The sequence below is a fragment of the Aspergillus alliaceus genome, assembly GCF_009176365.1.
Source record: "Aspergillus alliaceus strain CBS 536.65 unplaced genomic scaffold BDW43scaffold_13, whole genome shotgun sequence".
In the NCBI taxonomy this organism is placed as follows: Eukaryota; Fungi; Ascomycota; class Eurotiomycetes; order Eurotiales; family Aspergillaceae; genus Aspergillus; species Aspergillus alliaceus.
In genome coordinates this window covers 564,668-587,799 of record NW_022474696.1, presented here as the reverse complement: position 1 = coordinate 587,799, position 23,132 = coordinate 564,668, and the positions used below count along the sequence as shown (strand labels likewise).

Genomic DNA, 23,132 nt, shown 5'->3' with positions numbered 1-23,132 from the left:
ACCCGACAATTTCCAGGTCGTCTATCTCACCGTCGTGGTTACGGCGGGAACGAGATAATCTTCGTAGATTGAGGGAGGGTTCCCCATCCCAGGCGCCTTTTTAGAGTAATGGATATGGAGAGCGCCCATGCACCCGTTAATTACCCAAAAAAGGGTCCTCCCCCAACCGTACCACCCAGAGCTGCTTATCGCCATGTGGTCCTGATCTCACAAAGCAAAACACCGTCTCCCCTATCAGGACGATCCTAAGCCCAGAACATGGCTCCACGTATGCCAGTCCGGCGCCGTTTCCTTTTGGTCTGGTACCCGCCCTGGATTAGACGCTTAGTTCCACTGTACGAATCGGGTGTATTCTGGCACCCTGGCCCCCAATTCAATAAGCAATGACTGGCCAAAGAGAGACAGGGAAAAAACGGGCGCACTACACATGGCGTCCGTTAGCTTCTTGGGGCTGAAAAACCATTTGTGTTCCCCCCAATGCCGGGGCAAGGAGCTTACTTTCCCCCGGTCCCTTTCAACGGATCTGGCAGCTTGTTTCTAAACCATGCGACTCAACCCTATGTAACTTTGGGTCCATTCAAATTAAGAAAATCGTAGATATTTCCAGTTATCTATCTAAGTCAGGCACGGTAGGGTGGAGCTGGACGGGAAGTTGTGGTTCCCGGACAGCCTGACTTTCTAGCTCAGAATCGTTTCCATGGATATCGAGGATGTCGGAAATCGTTTGTGCAGAAACTATTCTGGATCGAGTATCCCCGGGATTAGACCTTGTAACGAACATTGATGACATAGGAGTAAAAACGGGGGCGGTTAGAGAGAAGAAGAAGAAGAAGAAGTTGACAGAGCAATTTCACCGACGAGTCTCACTGGATTCGAGCGGAATTGGCTTGTCCTTCCCCTTCTTTTTTTGCTTTTTCTTCCTCTCTCTCTCTCTGTCTCGCTCTCTCTCTCTCTCTTCTTTGTGGCCCTCTCTTTTTTTTAATAACCGCTAATGCGACCAAGGAGAAAACAAAAGTCCAAAGGTGAGAAAAGGAATTACAACCTGGCGCCCGTCAACCAAACGGCAAGATCGTCAATGTTGGTCTGCGTTTAGGAGATAGTCTGACAGGACTGACTTGGGCAAGGGGCAGTGTGAATCGTGCGAACTAAACGATATTAGAAATAATTCTAGGCAAATCAAAAAATAGAAAATAATGGGCAAATTGAATAATAAAAGATCACCTTAAAACTAAAACCGGACTTACCATAAGCTGAACTGGGGACTTAGTAGGACTAAACCAAGACGAACTACTAGTATCTTTGGTCTCCCCCCAGTTGATTGGTCTTCTTCGCTTATTCTTTTCCTGGTTTCTCCATCTGCTTCACCCTAAAACGTTTAAATAGTCGCCTTTGCTCATTTTGTCGGGGATGGCTTCACCTGATTTTGTATAATTTTGCATTATTTTGCCTACAGGGTTCGGCTGTTAGACGTTGATATTCTGGTTGTGATCGTTTGAAAGGATTCAGTTTGCGCTTGTCATCGATACTGTATGTCCAGTGATCTCCCTCCCCCCCTCTCTCACTCTCTTTCTCTCCCTCTCTCCCGCTATATCATTGCCTTACATGTCTGCTGTCTCCGTAAATCTTTCTCTCTCTCTCTCTCTATATATCTCCTCTTTGGTACTTTATTCGTTCCTACCCAATATCCCTCTTCCCTGCTCCCATCCCATATTTGTTCGTATTGTTAAGGCATCGTACTATACCTCTTTAAATGTCCTTCGTGCAACTTGAGCCAGCTCACTTACCAGACCTCTCTTATCATAGCCGCAGACAGTTGGCTGAGTCTTCTCTGCGGAGTCTGAGTTCTTCCTCAGACTCATCATCATCGCCTTCTTCTTTCGAATTTGATCCATCGACTTGGATTGGGCCGTTCCAGCTCCGCGATACGAGTCCGCCAAGTTCCTCGGGCTTATATTGGAGCCTACATTATAGTCGCGCTGACTTGGGGCCTAAACTCTTGAACGCAGTACCCAATTTCAGAGTATCTCAAGAACAGAGCCCAGATCCCAGATCGAGCAGGAACTTGGGTTCTTCATCGTTTGAAGTCGCTCCAGGCGTCTGTGGCACTCCACCTACTTTCCAGTACGACTGTTCAAACCCAAATTCCGAAGAGCAATCGCTCCATTGTCTGCACGCGCAGGTCCAAGGACAGCTCCCTATAGAGAATCCACAGTACGTTGACCATCATCTGCACCGTCGGAGCATTGACTAATATGATCTTATGACGAAGAACACCGTACTGTTATGAATCATCGCCTCAAGCGCAACCAAAGGCAGACTTAATGGCAAGCATGGCAGATAACAACACACACAGTACGCTATACAATGACCTCCTCTGTTCTTCCATGGCCATAATCTTCAGAACTAACTCCAGACAGATTACGGCTGGCAGAGCCGGCCATCCCACCCTCTTCATCCTTCCTCAATGGCTATGGATCAGCAACCGTTCTCCCAGCCACAGACCCTCCCAGCATCTTCTGGATACCCCGTTGGATATCATCCTCCGCACACTACAACTCAAGGATTTTATCAGCCGGGGATCCCAGCTCCACAGTATCTTTGCTCGCCACATCCAGGCCTGCTCCAAAGCCGACATCCCCGAAGGTATGTTATCTCTCGTACACCACTGTTTAAATTTTGGGAATCGCTAACTTATAGTATTGCGTAGCTCATCCATTCCATATTCCTTCCCCAGTAGCCATGTTCCAGGCAGCCCTCCAACAATAGCTGAACAGCCCTTCGGTTCATCGTAAGGTTTACAGGCCGTCCAGAGAAGCCGTATGAGACTGACTAGCTTCTAGGCCTCCCTCATATCTACTTAATCACCAGGAATATTATTATTCTCAGGCACCTTCACTGTCGTAGGTCTTACCCCGTGCACTCCGCTTTCAGCCTGTGCACTGACATCTGAAGCTCTAGATCAAATCAGAGCTCTCTAGCAGTGAGCCCACAGTCACAACATATTATGACACCAGGGACAGTGTACTCGTCACCCGATACAGCACCGACATCCTCAGATCCAGAACAGCAGGTACGCGTCATCAGCTTCCGACCGAAACCTCAATGCTGGGATCACGGATGCAACGGCCGTGAGTTTTCGACATTTAGCAACCTGCTCCGTCATCAAAGAGAGAAGTCTGGCGTAGTCGCCAAAGCCGAATGTCCCAGCTGCGGCGCCGTATTTACACGAACCACTGCCCGAAATATACACGTCTCCCAGGGTAAATGTAAAGGGAGTGGGAGAGAGACATCGAGCGAATGATTATGGGGCGGCCATGTACGGAACGGACTTCCCGTTGAAACCCAGTGGTCTACTTATAAAACAACTCATACTATTCGCTCAGAGCATCGCAATACCTTTTCGCAGGGTCGCCATCCAATTCTCGCAGCGGAACTACGCCGTCTACTGAGATACATGCCGAAAGCGCAGTTCAGCAGCTTGGAAACCTAGAACGACAACCAATTTCTCGAATCCTTTTCCTGATAAGGATTTGATACGTCTGCAACAGACATAGATGACTGCATCCATATCTACAAATATGGCGGGATAGAGGGTACTAAATTGAAGATATAGTTATATTCACATTGTACATACTTTTCACCAGGTTAAGCCGGTGCACCATACAAGGCAGATGCATAATTGAGAATTATAGAATTCCTCAATATCTCAATATCTTCTCGTCCACCCTTTTGTGTCAAATATATACAATGCCTAATTCATGGCGGTCATTACGCCTAATATATTTCCTAGCAAGCAGAGGAAGCGACATCCATGAGCAGAGGGCAGAAAATTCTACCCAACTCCATCACACCAACCATCAGTGGACCACTTGAAGTGGAACGATGGTGCAAGAACAGTAAGAGCCAAAAGACCCAGCTGCCTCAGGCGCTGTACCCCACCACGTGGCCCTTCCCATGCTTACATCACGCATTGAAATCACCTGACCGAATCATGTCATCAAGGGCTTAGGATGTCTGGAATGTACTGAACATGTTCAAATGACTCACTGGACGCTTTCCACCATGTCGTCGGTTTCCCTATAAGTGACGACTAGCCATCACTATATTACTTTCCGGGACTACTATCTGGAAAGACTCGTCGTTTTATCTGGCCAATTGTGCCTACAACTGCATTGCCATCGCCGATCTTTCTGGGCCCCCAAGATGACTTCATTATCAATACCATCCTACAACATATGTAAAATATCCCAAGCTTGCTGGCACTTATACTGCTTATTGCCCCCTCACATAGCACGGCCCAGTTTGATACCCATCTGAGTCAATTTTGTTTGTTATTTTTTTTCCCTGGCCGATTGCTTCTTCTCAAGACTCCTATACGGAACAGCAGGCTGCTTTTAATATAATTCGCCTCGACGTTTTTGAAATATGGCTTCCATCTTTACTTACGATCCGGACCCTCCAAGGGTCTCCTCTCCATGGTCCACATCCGGGTCATCCACTCCCCAAGTAGCTGCGACAGTGGCCCGTACAGTGACTCGGAATCAGTCCTGTACCAACCTAGACCATGCAGACCCCAACGTTCTGTCGGACTATGGGATCACGAAGCTGGAGCCGGAGCCGCAAGAAGGGCCTACTGAGTACAAGTTGCACCTCCTCCTCCGATCAAGGAGGCTTTATACGGCCATGTCCACTGGCCATCTCGTGGGTGGTTCTTACCACACCCGCTTGCCCTTGCCCGCCTCGGCTCCGACGCCATCCAGTTATGAATCAACCTCGAAGCAATTCCAAGTTCGTTCGACACAAAGTCGCCAGCAAAGACTACAGCAATTGACAACTCAATTGTTGTGGCGCTTGCAGCAATCTTCACCTTTTCATTCGTCCACCGCTGCCAATCTTGTGCTCCCCGTTCTCCCAGAGGCAGCTCTGGAACTTGGAATCCCTCAGAAACCAGCTCGCTTGCTTCCTGGACTTGAGGAAAGTCAGGGTGCTCTGTACGAGATCGGCGTCGCCGACGATGGCACTTTTGTTGGGCTCACTCATGACGAGCTAGAAGAAAGCCTGACTAATCTGCAGGTGATGGCTGGTAGTCTTGGTTGTAAGGTCGAGATTCTTCGCCGAGTTATTGTTGGCAACTGCGAATGGGTTGAGGGGCTGTGTGCTCCAGATGCTGGCATTGGCAAAGCCCACGCAGAGGATCTTTGGGTTGCCGAGGCTCTAGTGAGTCCAGACTGGGACTATTACCGAATCGAATCCCCAAGGAATGGCTCTCATAATGGCGGGTCACCATCGCTAGCGGCGAGGCAAGGAATGTTGGATGATGACCAGTCTAAAACGGAACAGATCCGTATCTCCATCACCGGTCCAACTACGGCTGGAAAGTCCTCGCTTTTGGGTACTCTGACCTCGTCTGTACTTGACAATGGGAGAGGAACTAGCAGACTAAGTCTTCTGAAGCACCGACATGAGATTTCATCCGGGATCACAAGCTCAGTTGCGCATGAGCTGATAGGATACGCTGCCAATGAGCAGGCCGAGGACACTCTCGATGTGGTCAATTATTCGTCAGGCAATGTTGCAGCGTGGGACGATGTACACGCAGCCTCGACGCAGGGTCGTCTTGCATTCGTCTCTGACCTCCCAGGCTCAGTACGTTATCTGAAATCTACGCTTCGTGGCCTGGTTAGTTGGGCTCCACATTATGTGCTGCTGTGCATTCCGGCAAATTGCGGTGATGAGGCCACAAAGGAGCCCCAGCTCAATTCCACGGAGCAGACTGCTGACATGGATTTAGCATTGTCACACCTTAATCTCTGCATAAAGTTAGAGATCCCTACAATTGTGGTGATCACTAAAATGGACCTTGCCTCTCGTGCCTGCCTAAAACAAAACCTTACGAAAGTTCTGTCGGCGTTGAAACATTCCGGCAGAAAGCCTGTAATGCTGCCTGTGCAATCTGGCAATCCTGAAGCTGCGCCAGACCTGCACCACGTGGGACCGAAAGACAGTGCGGAAATCAAGAAACTGATCGCTACAACAGACAGTTGGTCTTCAACCGTTCCGATAATCCTGACTAGTGCTGTCGATGGCTCGGGGATAGGGATGTTACATGCTCTGCTAGGGTATCTACCTATCCCTTCAAGACCATCTTTACGAACTATTTCCTTACCAAAAGCGCTGCCGCTGCCGGCTCTTGCTACAAACATCTTCGATGTTGACGAAGTATTTGCCATTCCTCCGTCAAAGGTCTACTCCATATCCATGGAACAGTCTTCCAAGGAAAGCCATGGGGTTGTTCTCTGTGGCTTAGTACGCTACGGAGCCATTTCGATAGGGGATGAGCTGGTCATCGGACCGCTTCCAGACAGCACTCCACCGGAACATGGAAGTAGGGTTCGATCGGAACGGCGCTCGGAGACCCAATCCCAGTTTGAATCCTTCCGGAGTAGGCCGTCATCAGGAGATTTTTCTACCTCGTTTGCCCAAGGATCTTTTCCGGGAAAGGTACTTTATCCAACTCAAGCGCACTGGCAGCGTGTCCGCGTAGTCAGTGTTCGGAATCTCCGGTTGCCGGTCCGGAAGTTAGTTGAGGACCAAGTAGGCACAATAGGTGTTGAGCCCCTTTCTACTTGTCAAGGCGAGCCGCCTCCTCGGCTTGGTCGAATACGAAAAGGAACCATCCTGGCCAGCTTTCCAGCACCATCTGCAGGCACCATTCCCAAGTCACTATTATTCCACACAGGCTTCGTCGCTAGCTTCGATTCTAGTGAATTCGCTTCCTCGTTATCCCCACCGCTACTATTGGGTGGGAACGCGATCGTATATATTGCCAACATTCGGTCAACAGTAAAAGTGACTTGTATGGCGCTTGCAGATGATGAGGTCGTCTCCTCACCTCCGTCGCCGACAGAGCTAGAGTTCTTCAGCTTCGATGGCGATGCCAACGACCATGATAGAGGAGACGAACTGGAACTGAACAATATGATCAGACCATCGGCCAATTCATCTCTTGGGGATATCAAGATTACATTTTGTTTCGTGACCTCGGTTGAATGGGTGGAAGTTGGGGCTCGGGTACTTCTCATGCCTGGGGCATCAGCCGCGCTAGCGTCTACGCAGAGCTCAGGTTCACCTTCAGGTGTGGCGGGCTTCGTTGGTAGGATTTGTGACGTAGTTTATTCCGCAGATTTGAGTAAATGATGTGAGCCATTTGTTGAGATATATGTTTGTCAGATAGCAGTTATATATGTTTAGGGTTTGTTTGTTCGTTCGTTCAGTTTTACCTCATAAATGCATAACTTAAATAGTGCGAAGCAGCTGGCACGTGCGGTGTGGGGAAGAGAACTAAGGCGGCGAACGTGCCGCTGTTAGTGTGGCCTTAAATGGCCTCAGGAAATAAGGATACCTCAACTTCACCAACAAAGGAATCGGATTCCTTCCACAACCAACTATTCTTGTTCTGCTGCCAAACGAGATTCTGCAATTTTCTAATCCTGCTCCTCCTTAGTAAGAGCCATACTTCATATCATCCGTATGTATGAATCTCGAGCGGTTTTGATCGGTAGCATCTTTCTCTGGTACGATTTATTTGGTGGTTCCCGCCTCCGCCGCATCTTCAGGTATTTGCCTGCTGTACCCCGGATCTGATCCGTCACTTTCCGCGACATCCTCAACAATCAAATCACGATTCTCATAACATAAGGAGCAGGATCTTCTCGCTGAATCTTCTCTAATCGGGCCCCACATATCTGGGTTTGTTTTGTGATGTCCTGTGGCTATCCTGATTTCCTGCGCGCAGCTATTTATCAATAGTATGGCAGGGGCTAGCAGCGCGTATGCGAGTTTCAGAGTCAGCTCCGATTTACCTCAGTACTCAGACGATGATGAATTTCTATCAAGTGCGAGCACAACATCCGACGGGATTGAGGAACATTTTACGGGAAATAAGCAATCGGCGCAAGAAACCATGATGTTGCCAAGGAGGAATAGTCAAGAGAGAGCCCTAGACAACTTCTCAACAGAGTCATCTTCGAACAGGTTTAAGGGTGAGGATGATGAGGGGTCCGCAGTGAAAGCGGCGGAAAACCGCTCGATATGCGGTAGCGAAGCTATAGGTGTGAAAAAACGGCCTCTGCATTTGCTTGATCTACCCATGGATGTGCTGCAGGTGATCATTAAAGAAGTAAGCAAGGATGGCCCTCTTATCTATCATATCCCCGAGCCTTCTCTGTTGCTAATCGCTATCATTCTCTGGATGATATAGGTGACGCATACCAACGACTTGACGTCACTAGCTCTGACATGTTCCAGTCTGCACTCTCTGGCCATTCCCCAGATGTACTCTCGGTTTGATATTGTATGGCCAGACAATGCATCGGTATCCTCTCATCCTGCGGGTGTCGATGCTCTTTCCTACGGTTTGGCGACATTAGTAATGAGCGAAGATATTTTCCACGAACTCCCTCCCCCCTACCCTCCTGCGGCACCCTGTCCTCATTGCGGCTGTAGCGCCCAGCATGTTCGACAATCGTCCATACATGAGACAGCCTCCGTGCGAAGAATACGTCGAGGGAATCACTATGCGCAATATACACGCAAGTTTTCCGTGGGTAATGGACCGCCGGAGTGCGTCCAGGAGTACTCTGTGACGAAAGAAACAGGCAAAATGCTGGGAACTTTGGTGGCTTTGGCTGTCGCTCGCATGATCAATCTAGAAACGTTCGCTTGGGATATGCCGACTGGGGTCCTGCGCGACGTTTGGATTGCGCTGTCATCTCTAGCAGGCCGACCCGGACATGAATGCCGTTTAGAGCGCATTTGGGTTCGATGGCACGATAACTCCCAAAACGCAATAATGCGCTCAGCCCCGACAGCATCATCCTTGGCATTACCGGACACACAGTCTCCCTTTACCTCTCTACCCGCTGGATTACCACGCCTGCAAAAATACGCGCATGTAGAATACCCCACCCTCTCGATCTTACCCCCGCTAAAGAGCTTGAATGTTCTTGATATAGATGAGCCATCGTATCTCGAGGAAATGGCTATACTCATTGAGCGCTCGCGGGCGCGATTAAAAGAGCTACGCATAGGTATCTCCTCGAGGGTCTACCAAGCTGACTGGCTAAAAGCGCTAGGAGGCTGGTCCCCTGTGCAACATGGTGCATCCAACCCTCTGGTATCCGGTTGGCCTAAAGTTGGCGGCGTTCTTGGAGCCCTCCTCGGCAAATCGAACAACCATTTCCCCTCTGAATTAGCAGCAGATCAGCCTTGCTTGAACGAGGCAAAATCCGGTCAGCAGGATGGTCATCAGGGGCCTAACAGTGTGATTTCACCGGCTGGGGATGTTGCTAGCAATGGTGCGTCTAGTGGAAATTTGGTTGCACAACTGGTGGTTACAGTGTCTCCTGAGCATTCTCCCAAAGCGACTGGCTCTCCTGAGGTGGATAGTGTAGCATCTCCCCAAGCGACCGAGCAGCCACGTCCTACGCAGCCATCGAGGATTGACGATCTGCCAGAGCTCTCAAACAAGTCCTTGGGAGTTAACAGTTCTATGACATCCGCCACAGGCACTAATTCTAAGTCTGACAGATTGAAATTAGAGGTCTTGGAATTAGAGCGCGTTTCGTTGTCTATCCCGGTCATGATACACACAATTGACTGGTCGCGGCTTACGACGCTCACAATCCTTCGCTGTGATGGTCATGAGAAGCTTTGGAAGGCCCTTCGACGCCAATTTTCGCCGTCGGCGACACTACGCTCTAGCCCCAGATCAGGGAAGGGAGACGTAGCGTCGGAGTATTTTCTAAGACTCAAGCATATTCACACAGATACTGTATCCGCATATCTGTTGCTCTTTATCAAGGAGGCCATTGCGCCTAATACACTAGAGACCCTATTCCTGCATGAGGCCCCGATGTACGACTCTATGGTCCAAGTTGAGGCGATCTATCGAACTGTGATCCGTAATCACCGAACCAGCTTGAAGCATATCCTAGTTGATAGTGCAGATCGGTCCCTTGGTGGCCATAATATGGGAATTAATCGCTGGCGTAAATGGATGTTCACTCGGGAAATGATTTCCTTCATCACTAGCGGCCGTATGCCGCGGCTGCGAGAATTGTCTATGACAATCCATTCCAAGGACTGGGTAATATTTATCTCTGCCAATACTCTATGGCAAATCTCAAGCTGACTCCCTTATAGCATTACTTTCTCCAACGGCTTCCCAATATCCCCCAACTGCGCGCCCTTCACGTCCCTTATATCACCCATCCTATTCATCGGGACCCAAAAGAACTCGCCCTGCAGATTCTTGATATTGTTACCATCCGCCCGGAGGTTGGGATCAGTTACATTGGGATGCAAAACAAGTGCTACGAGATCCTTGAAGGCAAGCGCGGAGAGAAAGATGACTTCGACGATGCAGACGACAGCCACAGCGAAGGCTTTGTGCCGGGAAGCGAGGACTGGCCTCCCTCCGATACAAATGATGATGATTCTGATGATGACGGCGCTGTTAGCATTATGGAATCAAGCTCGGAGCTATCGTCAGATGACCGCAGTTCATCATATGGAGATGATTCTGATCTTGAGAGCAGCAGTAAATCGCGCATGGCATTCCGGCTACGGGAAATTCTTTTTTATGACGATAAGATCTCTATTTTTAAGGCACGGCATGGAGTTCTATGATCTACACGTCTGTTTGTTGTCACTGGCGAGGTGTTGGGTGATTTGATTGGACTTTTTGTTCTTCCTTTCCGCCACTACTATTATTGTATGAGATACCACTTAACTGGGCTGTGGCAGAATCGAGTCCATGTTTCTGTCTATCTTCTGGATACTGGCGTTATGTTGCATGTTTCGGGGTTATATCATTGCATGAGAATGAACGCTGCTATACTGCATATTTCTATGTATAAACTTGGTATGCACGTCGATAGAGGCTGCACCACTCTGGATTCCCTTGCCGACTGGATGCCGCCGCGGCTACATTATGTATGGGAGTAGTAGAGAAAGCTCGTTGAAAGAGCAACTTCGGGTTGCTTAAACGCCTATGTATTAGGGGTTAAGAACATATATTCGAGCTCGTTCTGTAAGAACTGCCAAAAACAAGTCCTGGACAGAAAGGATTTCTTTGTATGTTTCCTCTTAGTGATGAATGTGCGAATACGATAGGTAGAAAATAAAGATATATCTGGGTTCTGTTGGATAACTATGTAGATTGTGTTAGTTATACAAAAAAACGCTGACTAACCTATGCAACTTTTATGTCCGAGTAACGTGAGAGGGGGTGACTAAGCCGGAACCACCTGCAATCACGGCCGCGAGACAGCAATCGCAAGGCTTGAAGGAACATCTGGTCCCCTCCCAAAAAGCCAGTGTTCAAAGATTAATCCTGTATTATATACTTGAATTAATACATTCATTCTTTGCTTGCTCTTGTTCTTCTGCGGATCGCGCGTACCCTTCATTATGAAGCTCGTCCGGTATGTGCTCGTGCTCCCAAGCTGTTGAAGAGTTGTTTCCACCAGCAATTTCGCGATGATACTGATCCTGCTTGCTTTTCAGGTTTTTGATGAAGTGCGCCAATGAGACGGTGACTATTGAGCTGAAGAATGGTTAGTCCATGTTTCCCTCATCTCTCGCGACCTCACCGTTTCGCTCCTCGCACATGTCTAGTCAAGCTTCTTCTCTTCTTTAGTCCCTCCTAATGTTATACCTCTAGGCACAATTCTCCATGGCACGATCACATCGGTCTCCCCGCAGATGAACACTGCTCTGCGCACTGTGAAGATGACCCCCAAGGACCGTGACCCTATCTCCCTCGACACCATCAATATCCGAGGCTCCACGATCCGCTATTACATTCTCCCGGACAGCCTGCCACTGGATACCCTCCTCGTCGATGATCAACCCAAGCCCAAGAACAAGGCACGCAAGGAAGCCGATCGCGGCGGTCGTGGTGGCCGTGGTGGCCCCCGTGGCGGCAGAGGTCGCGGTCGTGGACGTGGACGTGGACGTGGATTCTAAAAAGGCACATAGACTGTGGCTAGGAGTTCTTTCTTCTTTCAGATTTGATTCGTTTTGGGTGATATCTGCGATGGTTTCATTTTGCACCTCGAGGGCTCAGCTTCTATTCCTTTGTGCGATGGGCGGGGGGGAAAAGAAAGAGGAGAGTTCTAATTTACCTTTTTTTTTTCTTTCTTTTTTCACATAACTTGTCAGATTCTGGTCGTATGCATCGGCTGCAGCGGGGAATCGTCGAAACCAGTGAGACTACAGTTCCTCACAAGCTGTTGTTTTGGCGCAATCGACAGACACAGCCATACCTCGAGTTTCGTACAAGCTCAAGGCATGATGGGCTCTTATCGAGGGAAGTGGGCTCCATCACGCATGAACGACGAAGCGAGATGATCGGACATTGCGGGTTGATACATGTATGTGGGAGGACTGATGGATAGCTATCCAAAGAAGGGTGTTATAGTCTGATATACGAGACATGTAACCGATATCGCGCAGAAGTACAATAAACCTTGGCAAAGACAATATCGTCCTTTTCGTAGAGCATCCTCCAAAGTCGTCAGTCATACCGGTCATTAGTCTATTATTCTACCGTCCACATCTATACCTGTAGCATCAGATCACGCCGCCTCCCTCCATATGCGAACGATAACCAACTTCTCCCACCCAGCCTGCACACCGCTATTCCCAACCGTCTCCGCCTGCCATCCATCGCCCCAAGCCCTGATCCTCTCCTTCACCTCCTGCGGCCGATTCTGCGCACAGAACAACACATACGCCACCCCCCGACGAGGATCCAACAACCCAGGAATCTCCTCCAACAACCGATCCGTCGTCTCCATCCCATCTCTGCCCCCGGCATACGTCAACGACAAAAAGTACGAGTCGCGCTCAAACTTCGCCAACTTCGACATTCCCGTCTCGTCGACATCCTGCTCCGTAACAGAAGGTAACCGCGGTAATTCCTCGCTAGGCACATACGGCGGATTAAACAAGAGCACGTCCACACTGCCCGGCCGAATTGAACTCCCTAGATCCGCCATGACGGAGGAAAGATATGCTGTTTTCTGACCCGTGGATCCTTCATTATTGCTTTGTCGTTCCTTGATGGCTTTGTTCGCTGTTTCGCGGGTCGCGACACAGGCGTTCCGGTTTACGTCTATTCCTAGCGGGAGGATATCGCGCCGTCCGAAGATGATTTGGGAATTGGCCGCTACAAAGCCGAGCACGACTCCTGAGCCGGTTCCGATTTCAATGACTAGCGGGGAGGCAGTGGATTGATCGGGGGATGAAGATTTCTCGAAGCGCCGAGTGAGCCATGCTGATTCGGACGGTGAAGAAAGGGTATCGAGGAAAAGATAGGAGTCTTCGGAGGGTTCGTAGATCGTGTCGAAGTCGACGTGGGATGTACAGGGCGTAGGGAGCATTTTCCTTCCTTGTTAATTTTTATTCCACTCAATTCGAAATTGTCATTCAAAGTCGTCGATTAACGATAAAAACAATCACGCAAACCACACTCTTGCAAAATCATCCAGCAATAGAAAACATATGTACATATATATGTACTATGTATCACAATGAATTTCTATCAATCGATAGATATGATTAACCCGATAAAATCAATCCCTCCCGCCGCATGCAAATCCCACTCCCCTGATTCGCCAATCCCTCTCCGCCCTCCGCTTGAACCGCGGCAATACCATCACCATCATCCAATTTAAAAGTACATACATACCATACAAACTACGTCTCTCCAATTCAACCCTCCCCTCTCAGAAAAAAAAAGAATTCCCCAAAATGCGCGCCCCCTCCCGCCTCCTAATGGCCACGCCCACCAACCTAGGCTCAAAATCCAGCCTCAGCGAAGCCCTCGCCCTCCTCCCCCCCCTCCAACTCTATCGCCGCATCCTCCGCGTCCACCGCAAGAAGCTCGACCCCGAGATGCGCATCCTCGGCGACTCATACCTAAAAGCCGAGTTCCGGGCTCACAAGAACGTCGAGAATCCGTTGCATATTGTATGTTTTTCTTCCCCTGATCTATATATATCTATCTGCTGTTGTTATGCGTAGATATATATGGACCTTGGTGCGTATGGGGAGAAGTTCCAGGCTAATTGTATTGGTTGTGGGTGTAGATTGGGTTTTTGACGGAGTGGCAGTTATACGCGCAGAAACTTGAGGGGGATACCTGGGTAGGGGAGAAATTGGATAAGGGAAAGTTGGATAAGATGAGTGGTATGTCTTTTTTTGTCCCTTTTCTGCGAGGATTATCGTTGGCGAGGGCAGCGAAGCTAGACCATAAACACAACACGAGGTTCTAATGGATATGATATGGGTAGATCAGCAGATTGGGCAGCTTTATGAGCTTATGAATGCGATTAAGAATAAGGATGGGGAAGGAGAAGGGGAAGGGAAGGAGTGAATGAGATGTTCTTCGTGCGTGACGTCTTTCGTTGGGATTGGAGGTTCTTGGGCACGGTGATATCCGGGCCTGTGGCTGAAACCGGACCGTTTGCTTCGGCATATTTATATTTGTTATAGCGGAGCGTGTCATGGCCGAGTCATTTGAAGTCGCGTGTCTATGGATAACCCGTACACGGCACCGTGTTGGGTATATCAAGTATGCATGCGACGATCATGCATGATAACGAAGGGTTCGATGTATTATAGAATGTATTAATAGGGCAGCGTTTATAGATGTACATACCCATTTGTCTAGGTATGGTCTATGTAAGGGTGATATACATATACATATGCAACTGTAGGAGAGCCCGTTGCATCGATCGATAATCTAAGATGCTTAATCTAGGATAAAAGAAAGTTATCTGCAAACCCGGCAGCTGCACATACCCTAAACGGAGCCAATCACTTCACTTCCCACGCCCTAACAAAGACAAGCCTACTGACTAAGCACCCACGGTGCTAGTTATAAACTTAAACTTTTATACCCCAGAATACTTTATCAGAACTTCCCTTTAAATACATTCAATTCATTCCCAAGTAAAACCAAGATCACAGAAAAGAACAAGAAACATTAAAGCAAAAGAGAAGAAGAAGAAGAAGAAGGAGAAGAAGGAGAAGAAGAAAATGCCCTCCATCCTCGAAGACCCCAACAACAAGATTCCCCCTCCACATGCCTCCCTCCAATCTTCCAAAACCCTAACCCACCGCAAAGCTCAATTGAAAGATGGCTCCCCCGTAACCCTCTACCCCGTCGCAAACGGACCCCAAAGCATCCCCGCTGACCTGGTGGCCCTCCTGCACCAGGAATTCAGCGAGGAGATCAAGGCCGGCTGCACGTATCCCATGGAGGAGCCGATGGCGTTGGATCGGTTCGCAGAGTACTGGTTTGGGACGTTTGCGGTAGTGGCGGTTCTCGGGGAGGAGGAGGGTTTGAGAGAGGGGCGGGATTGGGAGAAGGAGTGCCTGGGAACGTTTTATATCAAGCCTAATTATCCTGGTCTGCTCCACTTTCCTCGTCTTTTCCTTTCATTTATTTATGTTTTTCTTTTCTTTTTATTGCTATATTTTTGTTGTAGGAGGGGTGAGTAAGTGCTGATCAAGGTGTACTAGGTCGGTGTTCGCATGTCTGCAATGCCGGATTTTTGACAACAGTTGCTGCAAGGAATCGCGGTGTTGGTATTGTGATGGGGGAGACGTATTTGGATTTTGCGCCCAAGCTGGTGAGTTTGATGGTGCTCTGTTCCCCTTCGGGTGGTATGTGTTCAGCGGGTGTTGACCTGAATTAGGGCTACAAATACTCGGTTTTCAATCTGGTCTTTGAAAACAATGTCGCATCGGTCAAGATCTGGGAGAGGCTGGGTTTCAAAGTCATTGGGCGCGTGCCTGGTGCAGCACGGCTGGCCAATAGCTCGGAGTTGGTGGATGCGTTGATCATTGGTCGGGACTTGGCTTAGATTGGATATGCAAAGAAGACGATGACTCGAGACGTAATGTAAAATATATAGATAGAATAGATCCATTGATACACCATGCACCTGGCCTAAACGCTAATCACAATCACAATGCGAGTGGGGAATCAAGTAAACCGGTCTGTCCCTCAAACGATATGGTATATGGCGACACCACAAAGTACCCGAACCGCAATGCACATAATACAGGGTCAATAAATATGATAGTATCAAGTCAAATAGTACATGAAAACAGAATGAAAAAAAAAAAAAAACTGCTGATGATGCAAATGATTTCTTCAAGGGTCGAACTGCAGGGAGATCCGAGGCAGGTTACCGCCACGGTGGACGTTCACTGAGCTTGCTGCGAGTGCCCGCACTGCTATCCCGGCCTGTCTTATTTTTCGGCAAAGGAAGCAAGCTGATACGACGACTGCTCGAGTGCCCCAGAGCGGTGCCCGGGCGGTCGGCCTTGGTGGGACTGAGTAGGCCGCGGCTATAGTCATGGGAGATACTGCGACTAAACGACATCCCGGCAAAGCTTTGCCGATTTCGAGGGGTATTATTGATGGCTTCCATCCCTGGTGGCCGGCGAAGCTTGCTGTACGGCGGGGGATCGAGGAGGGAACGATTAGGTGTGGGAGAACCTGTGCGGTTGGGGCTGCGGGAGGCAAGCCGGCTGGAGACTCGACTGGAGGACCGTGCTGTCGATGGAGCAGGAGAAAGATCCCGACGAGACATGGTTGACAACGGACGAGGAGTGCGGCTTTGAGCTGAGGTCTTACGGGATGGTGTGGCCGATCTGTAGATATGGCCAACATCAAGATCGTTGGTGTTCACATTAGAGCTCCAACGCGGGCGGTTGTCTGTGGGAGGTGGAGGCGGAGGACGTGGCACCTTCTTTGCAGCTGGGGTCGGTGTATATAAGCCACTTGGCTTGGAGGGCGTTTGGGCAGTGTGTGTAGGTTTCGGAAGCGACGATTTCTTGCTAGTCAGCGTAGCCGTGGCTTGAGGTATCCCGGAGTACCGTCGAACCTTGGACAACGTGGTGCGGGCAACTGAGCCGACCGAACTGCCCCGTCTGCTAGAACTTCCTAGAGAGGCAGCCGAGCCTTTGCCGTTGGCCGGGGTCATGACAACAGACGAAGGTGGGGAGCTGCCGGGGGTGCCAATAACGCTGCCTGTAGCTGGACTGTCCATCGTGACAATGGTCGATATGGAGTCGCGCAAGTGCTGGCCCGGGGCCACGTTGTATTCCGTTAACGATGAATCCATCACCTCCACGCTCCTCTTCAACGCATCCATCCTCGATGCCATGTCCGACAGGAGATTCACGGTCTCGCCGTTCACAGTTAGTTGATCTTTCACACCCTTTTCGATGAGGGAGATCACTCGCTCAATCGCAGGGATGTAATGTTGCTTTTTCGCCTCGTAACTCTCGACTCGCTTCGCTAGCCCCGCTGGGTTATGCAGATGAGCGCCTATTTCAAGGCCTTCTTGCAACTTCGAAATACTCCGTTCAACGGAGAGGAACATTTTCCGCGCCTGCATACCAGCATTGCGGAAAACGAGAACCCACCGGTCTTCACTGAGCTCCTTCCGTAGAGCTTCCGCGTCTGCCTCAATGGCCTTGTAGCTCTTCTCTAGCCTTTTTCGGCGCTCCTCTATCACTGCACAGGCGCTCGGGAAGACCCTTTCAGCTCGGCACTGGAACATGGACAACCGCATGGGCAAGAACGCTAGCGATGCTCGCAAGGGTTGTATTCGGGCAAATACAGCGATGAGATCCGCATGCTCCGAGTCATCTTGGGGAGTCTGAATGAGTGGGGTGTCCAGGGTCGGCGGCGCGTCGAAAAGAATACTGTGTCGGTTGCTGCCGCCGTTGCTTGGAGTTTCCTCGACGATCGTCTCCAACTCGCTAATATCGAGACCAGAGTTACTCGGCTCCTGGTCGACGGACCATGCATTCGCCGCCAGGTTGCTATGTCGCTTCTCTTCGATTTCGAAGAGTAGTCGGCTCAGGTTCTCTACCTCGGCGCCAACATCTCCCAAAACGGTATTCCAAAGCTCCTCCCATTCCATGGCCAACTCCACTTGTTCCTTGACATTTCTTAGCCGGTTTTTGATGTCTGCCCAGCTCTGCAGTATGCTATCCATCTGAATCACGATCGTCTTCAGGCTGTCCGCAGTCACGTCGCCGATGTCGTCTCGAAGTTGGACGCGTTCAATGGCTTTCACATAAACGTTCATCAGACCCTCGAACCGTGTGATTGCCTTATCGATCCCGTCTAACCCCTCTCGCCCTCCTGCCGCCGCCCACTCTACTTCGTCCTCCGCATCCAGACCACTTAACACATCGGACGCCTTCTTGATCCATATCTGGATTTGCTCTGCAGATCCTGTGAGGGCTTTGACGGCGGACGAGGCGGTTGGGATCGCGGCAATGCTGGCTTCTAGGGTTGACGGTTGGGGCAGCGGGATGGAGGTGAGCTGGGTTAGCTGGTGGCTGAAGGAAGCACGAGAGAAAGAGTATATGGAGTCGGCGCGCTGTAGGCCATGGGGATTGAAGAAGGATTGTACGTTTGATGAGTTGGCCGACGGTGGACGCGGCGAGTCCTTAGGTGGAGGGGGAGGGGGGCGCTCTGCTTCATTATCACTGGTACTTTGCAGGTACTTCTCGAAATCCGTCTGCTCATGTTGATCTTGCGTATATGATTCGACTGGCGCTGGACGGGACGCAACGGCAGCCATGACCACTGGGCCTTCTTCCACTGGAGCTTGTTCTAGGCCCTGCACGTCTTCCGCTGGGCTCGTGTCTGACGTTTGATCCACAGGGCTTTCTCTGACAGAATCTTCGATGTGATCTTGGACCGGGGATTGGTCAGAGTATTCGATGCGGTCGTCAATGGGGTCTTCGATAGGAAGTTGGGCAGGGTGTTCGATGTCGCCTTCGATGGGGTATTGGACAGGGTATTCGTCGAGGTGTTCTGCAGGCTCTTCGACAGGGTTTCGATGGGTGACCGACGTGGAACTATCTCGGGCAGGTTCCACCGGTTCTGATCCCACTGGCGAAGCCACTTCTCCGTCCGAGTCGTGAACTTCTAAGTGGTTCGACACCCTCTGTTGTGGTCGTTTGCCTCTACCGCCAAAATGAACCGCATTCCACGACCGGCCTCTCTTTTCGATCTTGATCGACAGGTCTTTGTGAAGGTTGTCTAACTCCTTGATGTGCTCCTGGGGTATCCGACCTACAGCACCTGGGCTGCGGGTAGCAGTCGTAGACTTATTGCTCCCATCTAACAATTTGACGCGAGCTGCTAATCCAGGAGACAAGCGACGCAGAATAGATGGGCGAATAAGGGATTTGTCTGAACCGGGATGTTCTTGATAGTCGTCAAGGTCGTCGTCGTGAAGGCTACTCCCGAGACTCCGTAGACTTCGCAGGGATGATTTCGACTTGATTTGTCGAGGTGGTGAATGCTCTGGGGGCGAGACGGAGACTGCGGGAGGTGGAGGGGGTGGAGGGGACGAGAACAGGTGCGATAAGGACGAGGTCGTGGGCGTGTGAGGACCGGTATCCGGGTGGGTGGGCGTAGTTGTGACAGTCGACGTGGTGAACATGGCACGGATTGACGGGGGGGCGACCGCCCTGGTCTGTTTGTTGCGTTGCAGTAGTGGAAAAGACTAGGGAAAGATAGCGTAGAATGTGGTTGGAGCAAATCAACGCTCGTTGGGCGTTTCTCGGGCCTTGGGGGAGGGATTGTTGGTATGCACGGCGGCCCCCTTTCTAATTTGACCACCCTGTTCGCTTTGTTGTCTGGTCTGTAGAAGTAGTAGTATAAATTGAAATGAACAAGAGACAAGTAAGCCAGTCACTAGTTAGTTCTGTTCTTTTTTTTTTTTTTTTTTTTTTTTTTTTTTTTTTTTTTTTTTCTGTTTGTTTCTCTCTTTTTTTCTGCAAGTTCGAAGAGAGAGAGGGAATCGACCAAGTGCTTTTCAATCAAGGAGATGATCAGCTACATGATAAGTTAGTTGTTGACTTGGTATTGTTTTTGGCTTTGGTTTTTTTGGGCAGCGGGTAATCTGGCGGCGGAGGGAACCTTAAAAAAGAGAGAAGAGAAATTTGAAATTACTAAATTACTACACTTTCTCTCTCCTCCCTTGTTTTCCGGACGCCGTTTTGGATCGTCCTTTCAGGAGAACACCACTAGCCCCAACTGAATAAGTGAATACTACCTATTTCTTCCCTTTTCCCGGCAAGCTCCCCTTTTCGAGTCGGTGGAAAAAGGGACGGGTTTGCCGATACATGATGCTATTTTTCTTTCTCTTTCTAGTTTGGTTGCTAACTTGAGTGGTAATGAGTTCCTTGGGTTTCTTCACATGTATTCCCCAAACAGCCAGTCGGGAAAAAAAAACCCCCCATGGTATGTAAATTCCAAAGTGTGGTACCGTTCCACTCCTTATGTACAGTATAGTACAGTACAGCCCAATCCCATTCCACTCCAATCCGTTTGAAACCCAAATAAATCCCCCAAAAAGATGATGTCAGTCATTTAGGCATATCAAATATTAATACCAAGTCACCCCCATCAAGAAAGTAAAAGTTTATTCCAAACAAAATAGCCAAAAAAAGAAAGAAAAGAAGAAAAAATAAATCACCAGAGAAGAGAATTAAAAAGTAAAGTGAAAAAACTCCCACATAGCAAGCAAGTCTCAAGCAAGTAAGGGGTATCAAAGTGCACATCAAGCAAAACGTACTACGTGGTCCCAGCCATCAGGTACCAAAACTCTCCTTCATACTTCTCCTCACGCAGGGTCAAACTGCCAACTCGTCATGCAGGGGGATGGCATCGGCATTCCCTCGATCAGGCTCCCTCCAATCTCGCATCAGCTCCTCGCGCACTGCCTTGCACCAAGTAAGGAGGGCAGTGTCAAACTTTCTCCAAGCCTCATCACTATTCCCGTAGACCACCCCCATCACATCCATTTCTAACTTCGTCTCCCATCGTATCTCAGCCGCCTTGATCCAGTACCGAAGGTTATCCGCCCGCCGGTAAGGTTTGGCGACGTCCTCGTGGAAAGATTTGATTTCGCAGAATGGTCTCTTGGATTTCTTAACGGCCTGGTTATGTATTCGGACGAGACCACGGCCGTCTCGGAACCACTCAAGCATTGGAGTCGGGAGAGCCTGGCCCTCTAGGGAGGTCCATGTTGGCAGTGAACCCGTCTCCAGCAAACTACGCAGGAAGGCCTCCTCGCGCGCCCTCTCTTTCCCAGTCCAGTCGCCACGTGCCCAAGCCCATCCCTGTCGCTCTTGGGCTTCCGACTCCTCCATACGCACCTCTTGGGCCAGCATGCTGCGCACATTGGACATCCAACCCATGATCGACGATCGCTCGTCGTCCCGGAGTCCACCGGTAAAATTACGTGAGGCCCATCGTTTCAAAACCTCCAGCATGTCGAATAGTTCCTGTCGGATTTCCCGCTCACTCTTGATCGACGCCAGTCGCTCCGGGCGCTCGTGGGCGGTATAGTAAATCCTGGCAGCCCGAATGGCAAGGGTAACGACATCCAATATTTGCATGCCCTGGGCCTCATGCCAGCCCAAGGGAGTCGCCCCGGTCAGCGTCTTGCTCGTCACGTCCCCTATGTCGGGAAGTTCGTCTACATTGATACGTGGGGACTTCATGTTTCGAGGTGGTTCCTTCTGGGATCCGATCGTCTCCATGCTCTTTCCCGCTTTGTTCAACGCGTCTAGCAGGTCCTTTCGTAGGGCGCCGATATCTGGCGGCGGCGGAATGTGAAACGTTTTCACGCTATAGGTGCTCACGGTGGGAGGCAGCATTACCTCGTGCTCATCGAATTCCTCCTCGGCGGGATCCGAGGTCTCTTCCGTGGGGCTCTCGGTCAGATCCTCGATGAAGCGAGCGTTTGGCGTGAGGAGCAGTCGTGGAATGTCTTCCGGCTTCTGCTTCTTTTTCCACTCCCGAGCGTGGCCGCCTTTGCCTTCCAGCAAGCCTGTCCGGGCAAAGTAATACTGCAGGTGAGCTATACTGCCCAAGCTCATCACACTCTCGCGGTGTCTGGCCGATTCAGCGAACTCGGCCCCCTGGGGTCGGATGTATCCTCGTCTCCGTGAGGAGACGGTCGACACGGAAGACCTGGCATCGGCGGAAGTGGCAGACGAAACGGAGCGGGATGAAAGGGTCGAAACAGTGGAAACGGTACGGTCCGGGGAAGGACACGAGGAGGAGAGAGCAGGCGTCGGGATGATGAATGGCGAGGGTGAAGAGGCACGGACAGGAGGGGCGACGGACTCGGACTCGATAGACTCATCCATGATCGCGTGGATCTAATGCGCTGGCTCTTTTCGGGGGGGTATGTGCTACACTGACGAAGAATATATAGATCTGGGAGTAATGCAAGGAAAGACACCGATCTGATAGTAAGAGAAAATGATATCTCTCAAACCCAAGCAGGAAAGGACAGGTGGTCGTCGGGTCGACAACGGTCAAACGGTTTAATAAAAATAGGGATCACTCCTCGGTTGGATTTGTGAAGGTGATCGATCGGCGGAGAGAACAATTCTCTGGAAGTTCGAAAGGGGGGCACTTTTTCCCACTAAAAGGGGAAGCGGGTCGATAGCGCCTTTAACACGTCTTCTTACATAGTAGATTAATTACCTCCTCGGCAGTGATGGTATTAATAGATCAATCTCGCGTCACGCCTTTTTTTCGGATAACCCAGGGAGCCCCTGGCGCTTGGGATATTCCTGTCGAGTTGTTTTGATTCCCAATTTTCCCTAATTCATCCAGCCGAACCAAGGATCTCAACGAGTATCATCTTTGGCATCTTTCGGTTTACCTCCTTGGCACTAAGCCTATTGGGGTTTAGGGCGGGTCCGTACCTGAACGCCCCGGATTTCAACCATATTTTCCATCAACACAGATCAACACTATAACGTACCATTTTATTCCCATTGTTTCTCTGTGCACTGCTGTTCGGCGTTTCATTTATATGAATGAACTCAAAATTGAAATGACTCTGAATTGCAGAAATGTTCCAAGAAGCGGAGATCTATACTAATAATATATACAACAACTATGGATATTCCCATCCCAATATGTGCTTGCCAAAGAAATACGCCGTTCATGTATAATGCCCATAGTAAAACATTGTTTCCCGCACAACCAGTCCTGC

General features: G+C 49.9%; 10 protein-coding genes across 10 annotated transcripts; 6 read left to right on the top strand and 4 right to left on the bottom strand.

Moving 5' to 3' along the window:
* Nucleotides 1-516: 516 nt before the first annotated feature.
* On the bottom strand, nt 517-989 carry BDW43DRAFT_271406 (uncharacterized protein). The gene has a single exon (XM_032041426.1). The coding sequence runs from the start codon at nt 788-790 to the stop codon at nt 608-610; it is 183 nt and encodes a 60-aa protein (XP_031902091.1). The 5' UTR covers nt 791-989; the 3' UTR covers nt 517-607.
* A 1,018-nt stretch (nt 990-2,007) lies between these two features.
* On the top strand, nt 2,008-3,556 carry BDW43DRAFT_43214 (uncharacterized protein). Its single transcript, XM_032050054.1, has 6 exons — nt 2,008-2,211; nt 2,270-2,352; nt 2,418-2,643; nt 2,708-2,788; nt 2,841-2,900; nt 2,953-3,556. The coding sequence occupies exons 2-6, from the start codon at nt 2,322-2,324 to the stop codon at nt 3,299-3,301; spliced, it is 747 nt and encodes a 248-aa protein (XP_031902090.1). The 5' UTR covers nt 2,008-2,211; nt 2,270-2,321; the 3' UTR covers nt 3,302-3,556.
* Nucleotides 3,557-4,217: 661 nt separating this feature from the next.
* BDW43DRAFT_43227 (uncharacterized protein) lies at nt 4,218-7,288 on the top strand. Its single transcript, XM_032050055.1, has one exon. It carries the CDS (start codon nt 4,426-4,428, stop codon nt 7,195-7,197), a length of 2,772 nt encoding a protein of 923 aa, XP_031902089.1. The 5' UTR covers nt 4,218-4,425; the 3' UTR covers nt 7,198-7,288.
* Nucleotides 7,289-7,378: 90 nt separating this feature from the next.
* On the top strand, nt 7,379-11,170 carry BDW43DRAFT_271401 (uncharacterized protein). The gene is made up of 3 exons (XM_032041425.1): nt 7,379-8,179; nt 8,261-10,147; nt 10,204-11,170. The coding sequence occupies exons 1-3, from the start codon at nt 7,811-7,813 to the stop codon at nt 10,687-10,689; spliced, it is 2,742 nt and encodes a 913-aa protein (XP_031902088.1). The 5' UTR covers nt 7,379-7,810; the 3' UTR covers nt 10,690-11,170.
* Nucleotides 11,171-11,282: 112 nt separating this feature from the next.
* Nucleotides 11,283-12,688, top strand: BDW43DRAFT_271397 (mRNA splicing protein SMD1). The gene is made up of 3 exons (XM_032041424.1): nt 11,283-11,486; nt 11,569-11,618; nt 11,726-12,688. The coding sequence occupies exons 1-3, from the start codon at nt 11,473-11,475 to the stop codon at nt 12,028-12,030; spliced, it is 369 nt and encodes a 122-aa protein (XP_031902087.1). The 5' UTR covers nt 11,283-11,472; the 3' UTR covers nt 12,031-12,688.
* On the bottom strand, nt 12,642-13,448 carry BDW43DRAFT_309617 (S-adenosylmethionine-dependent methyltransferase; the record flags this gene model as incomplete). Its single annotated transcript, XM_032046736.1, has 1 exon — nt 12,642-13,448. The coding sequence occupies one exon, from the start codon at nt 13,446-13,448 to the stop codon at nt 12,642-12,644; it is 807 nt and encodes a 268-aa protein (XP_031902086.1).
* A 319-nt stretch (nt 13,449-13,767) lies between these two features.
* Nucleotides 13,768-14,786, top strand: BDW43DRAFT_271394 (succinate dehydrogenase assembly factor 3). The gene is made up of 3 exons (XM_032041423.1): nt 13,768-14,037; nt 14,157-14,256; nt 14,361-14,786. The coding sequence occupies exons 1-3, from the start codon at nt 13,819-13,821 to the stop codon at nt 14,441-14,443; spliced, it is 402 nt and encodes a 133-aa protein (XP_031902085.1). The 5' UTR covers nt 13,768-13,818; the 3' UTR covers nt 14,444-14,786.
* A 322-nt stretch (nt 14,787-15,108) lies between these two features.
* Nucleotides 15,109-15,938, top strand: BDW43DRAFT_299163 (GNAT family N-acetyltransferase; the record flags this gene model as incomplete). Its single annotated transcript, XM_032044683.1, has 3 exons — nt 15,109-15,481; nt 15,595-15,704; nt 15,771-15,938. 3 exons carry the CDS (start codon nt 15,109-15,111, stop codon nt 15,936-15,938), a joined length of 651 nt encoding a protein of 216 aa, XP_031902084.1.
* A 284-nt stretch (nt 15,939-16,222) lies between these two features.
* Nucleotides 16,223-20,024, bottom strand: BDW43DRAFT_42848 (KAR9 family protein). Its single transcript, XM_032050053.1, has one exon. The coding sequence runs from the start codon at nt 19,551-19,553 to the stop codon at nt 16,266-16,268; it is 3,288 nt and encodes a 1,095-aa protein (XP_031902083.1). The 5' UTR covers nt 19,554-20,024; the 3' UTR covers nt 16,223-16,265.
* A 1-nt stretch (nt 20,025) lies between these two features.
* Nucleotides 20,026-22,903, bottom strand: BDW43DRAFT_42847 (uncharacterized protein). The gene has a single exon (XM_032050052.1). The coding sequence runs from the start codon at nt 22,270-22,272 to the stop codon at nt 20,749-20,751; it is 1,524 nt and encodes a 507-aa protein (XP_031902082.1). The 5' UTR covers nt 22,273-22,903; the 3' UTR covers nt 20,026-20,748.
* Nucleotides 22,904-23,132: the final 229 nt, after the last annotated feature.

Coding starts and splice junctions, on each gene's coding strand:
- BDW43DRAFT_271401 (XM_032041425.1), top strand. CDS start 7,811: ATGGCAGGGGCTAGCAGCGCGTATGCGAGTTTCAGAGTCAGCTCCGAT. Junction 8,180..8,260: donor TGCAGGTGATCATTAAAGAA/GTAAGCAAGGAT, acceptor TGGATGATATAG/GTGACGCATACCAACGACTT. Junction 10,148..10,203: donor CAATCCATTCCAAGGACTGG/GTAATATTTATC, acceptor ACTCCCTTATAG/CATTACTTTCTCCAACGGCT.
- BDW43DRAFT_271406 (XM_032041426.1), bottom strand. CDS start 790: ATGTCATCAATGTTCGTTACAAGGTCTAATCCCGGGGATACTCGATCC.
- BDW43DRAFT_42847 (XM_032050052.1), bottom strand. CDS start 22,272: ATGGATGAGTCTATCGAGTCCGAGTCCGTCGCCCCTCCTGTCCGTGCC.
- BDW43DRAFT_43214 (XM_032050054.1), top strand. CDS start 2,322: ATGGCAAGCATGGCAGATAACAACACACACA. Junction 2,644..2,707: donor CAAAGCCGACATCCCCGAAG/GTATGTTATCTC, acceptor AGTATTGCGTAG/CTCATCCATTCCATATTCCT. Junction 2,789..2,840: donor GAACAGCCCTTCGGTTCATC/GTAAGGTTTACA, acceptor ACTAGCTTCTAG/GCCTCCCTCATATCTACTTA.
- BDW43DRAFT_43227 (XM_032050055.1), top strand. CDS start 4,426: ATGGCTTCCATCTTTACTTACGATCCGGACCCTCCAAGGGTCTCCTCT.
- BDW43DRAFT_42848 (XM_032050053.1), bottom strand. CDS start 19,553: ATGTTCACCACGTCGACTGTCACAACTACGCCCACCCACCCGGATACC.
- BDW43DRAFT_271397 (XM_032041424.1), top strand. Junction 11,619..11,725: donor GACTATTGAGCTGAAGAATG/GTTAGTCCATGT, acceptor TTATACCTCTAG/GCACAATTCTCCATGGCACG.
- BDW43DRAFT_271394 (XM_032041423.1), top strand. CDS start 13,819: ATGCGCGCCCCCTCCCGCCTCCTAATGGCCACGCCCACCAACCTAGGC. Junction 14,038..14,156: donor TCGAGAATCCGTTGCATATT/GTATGTTTTTCT, acceptor TTGTGGGTGTAG/ATTGGGTTTTTGACGGAGTG. Junction 14,257..14,360: donor AAAGTTGGATAAGATGAGTG/GTATGTCTTTTT, acceptor TGATATGGGTAG/ATCAGCAGATTGGGCAGCTT.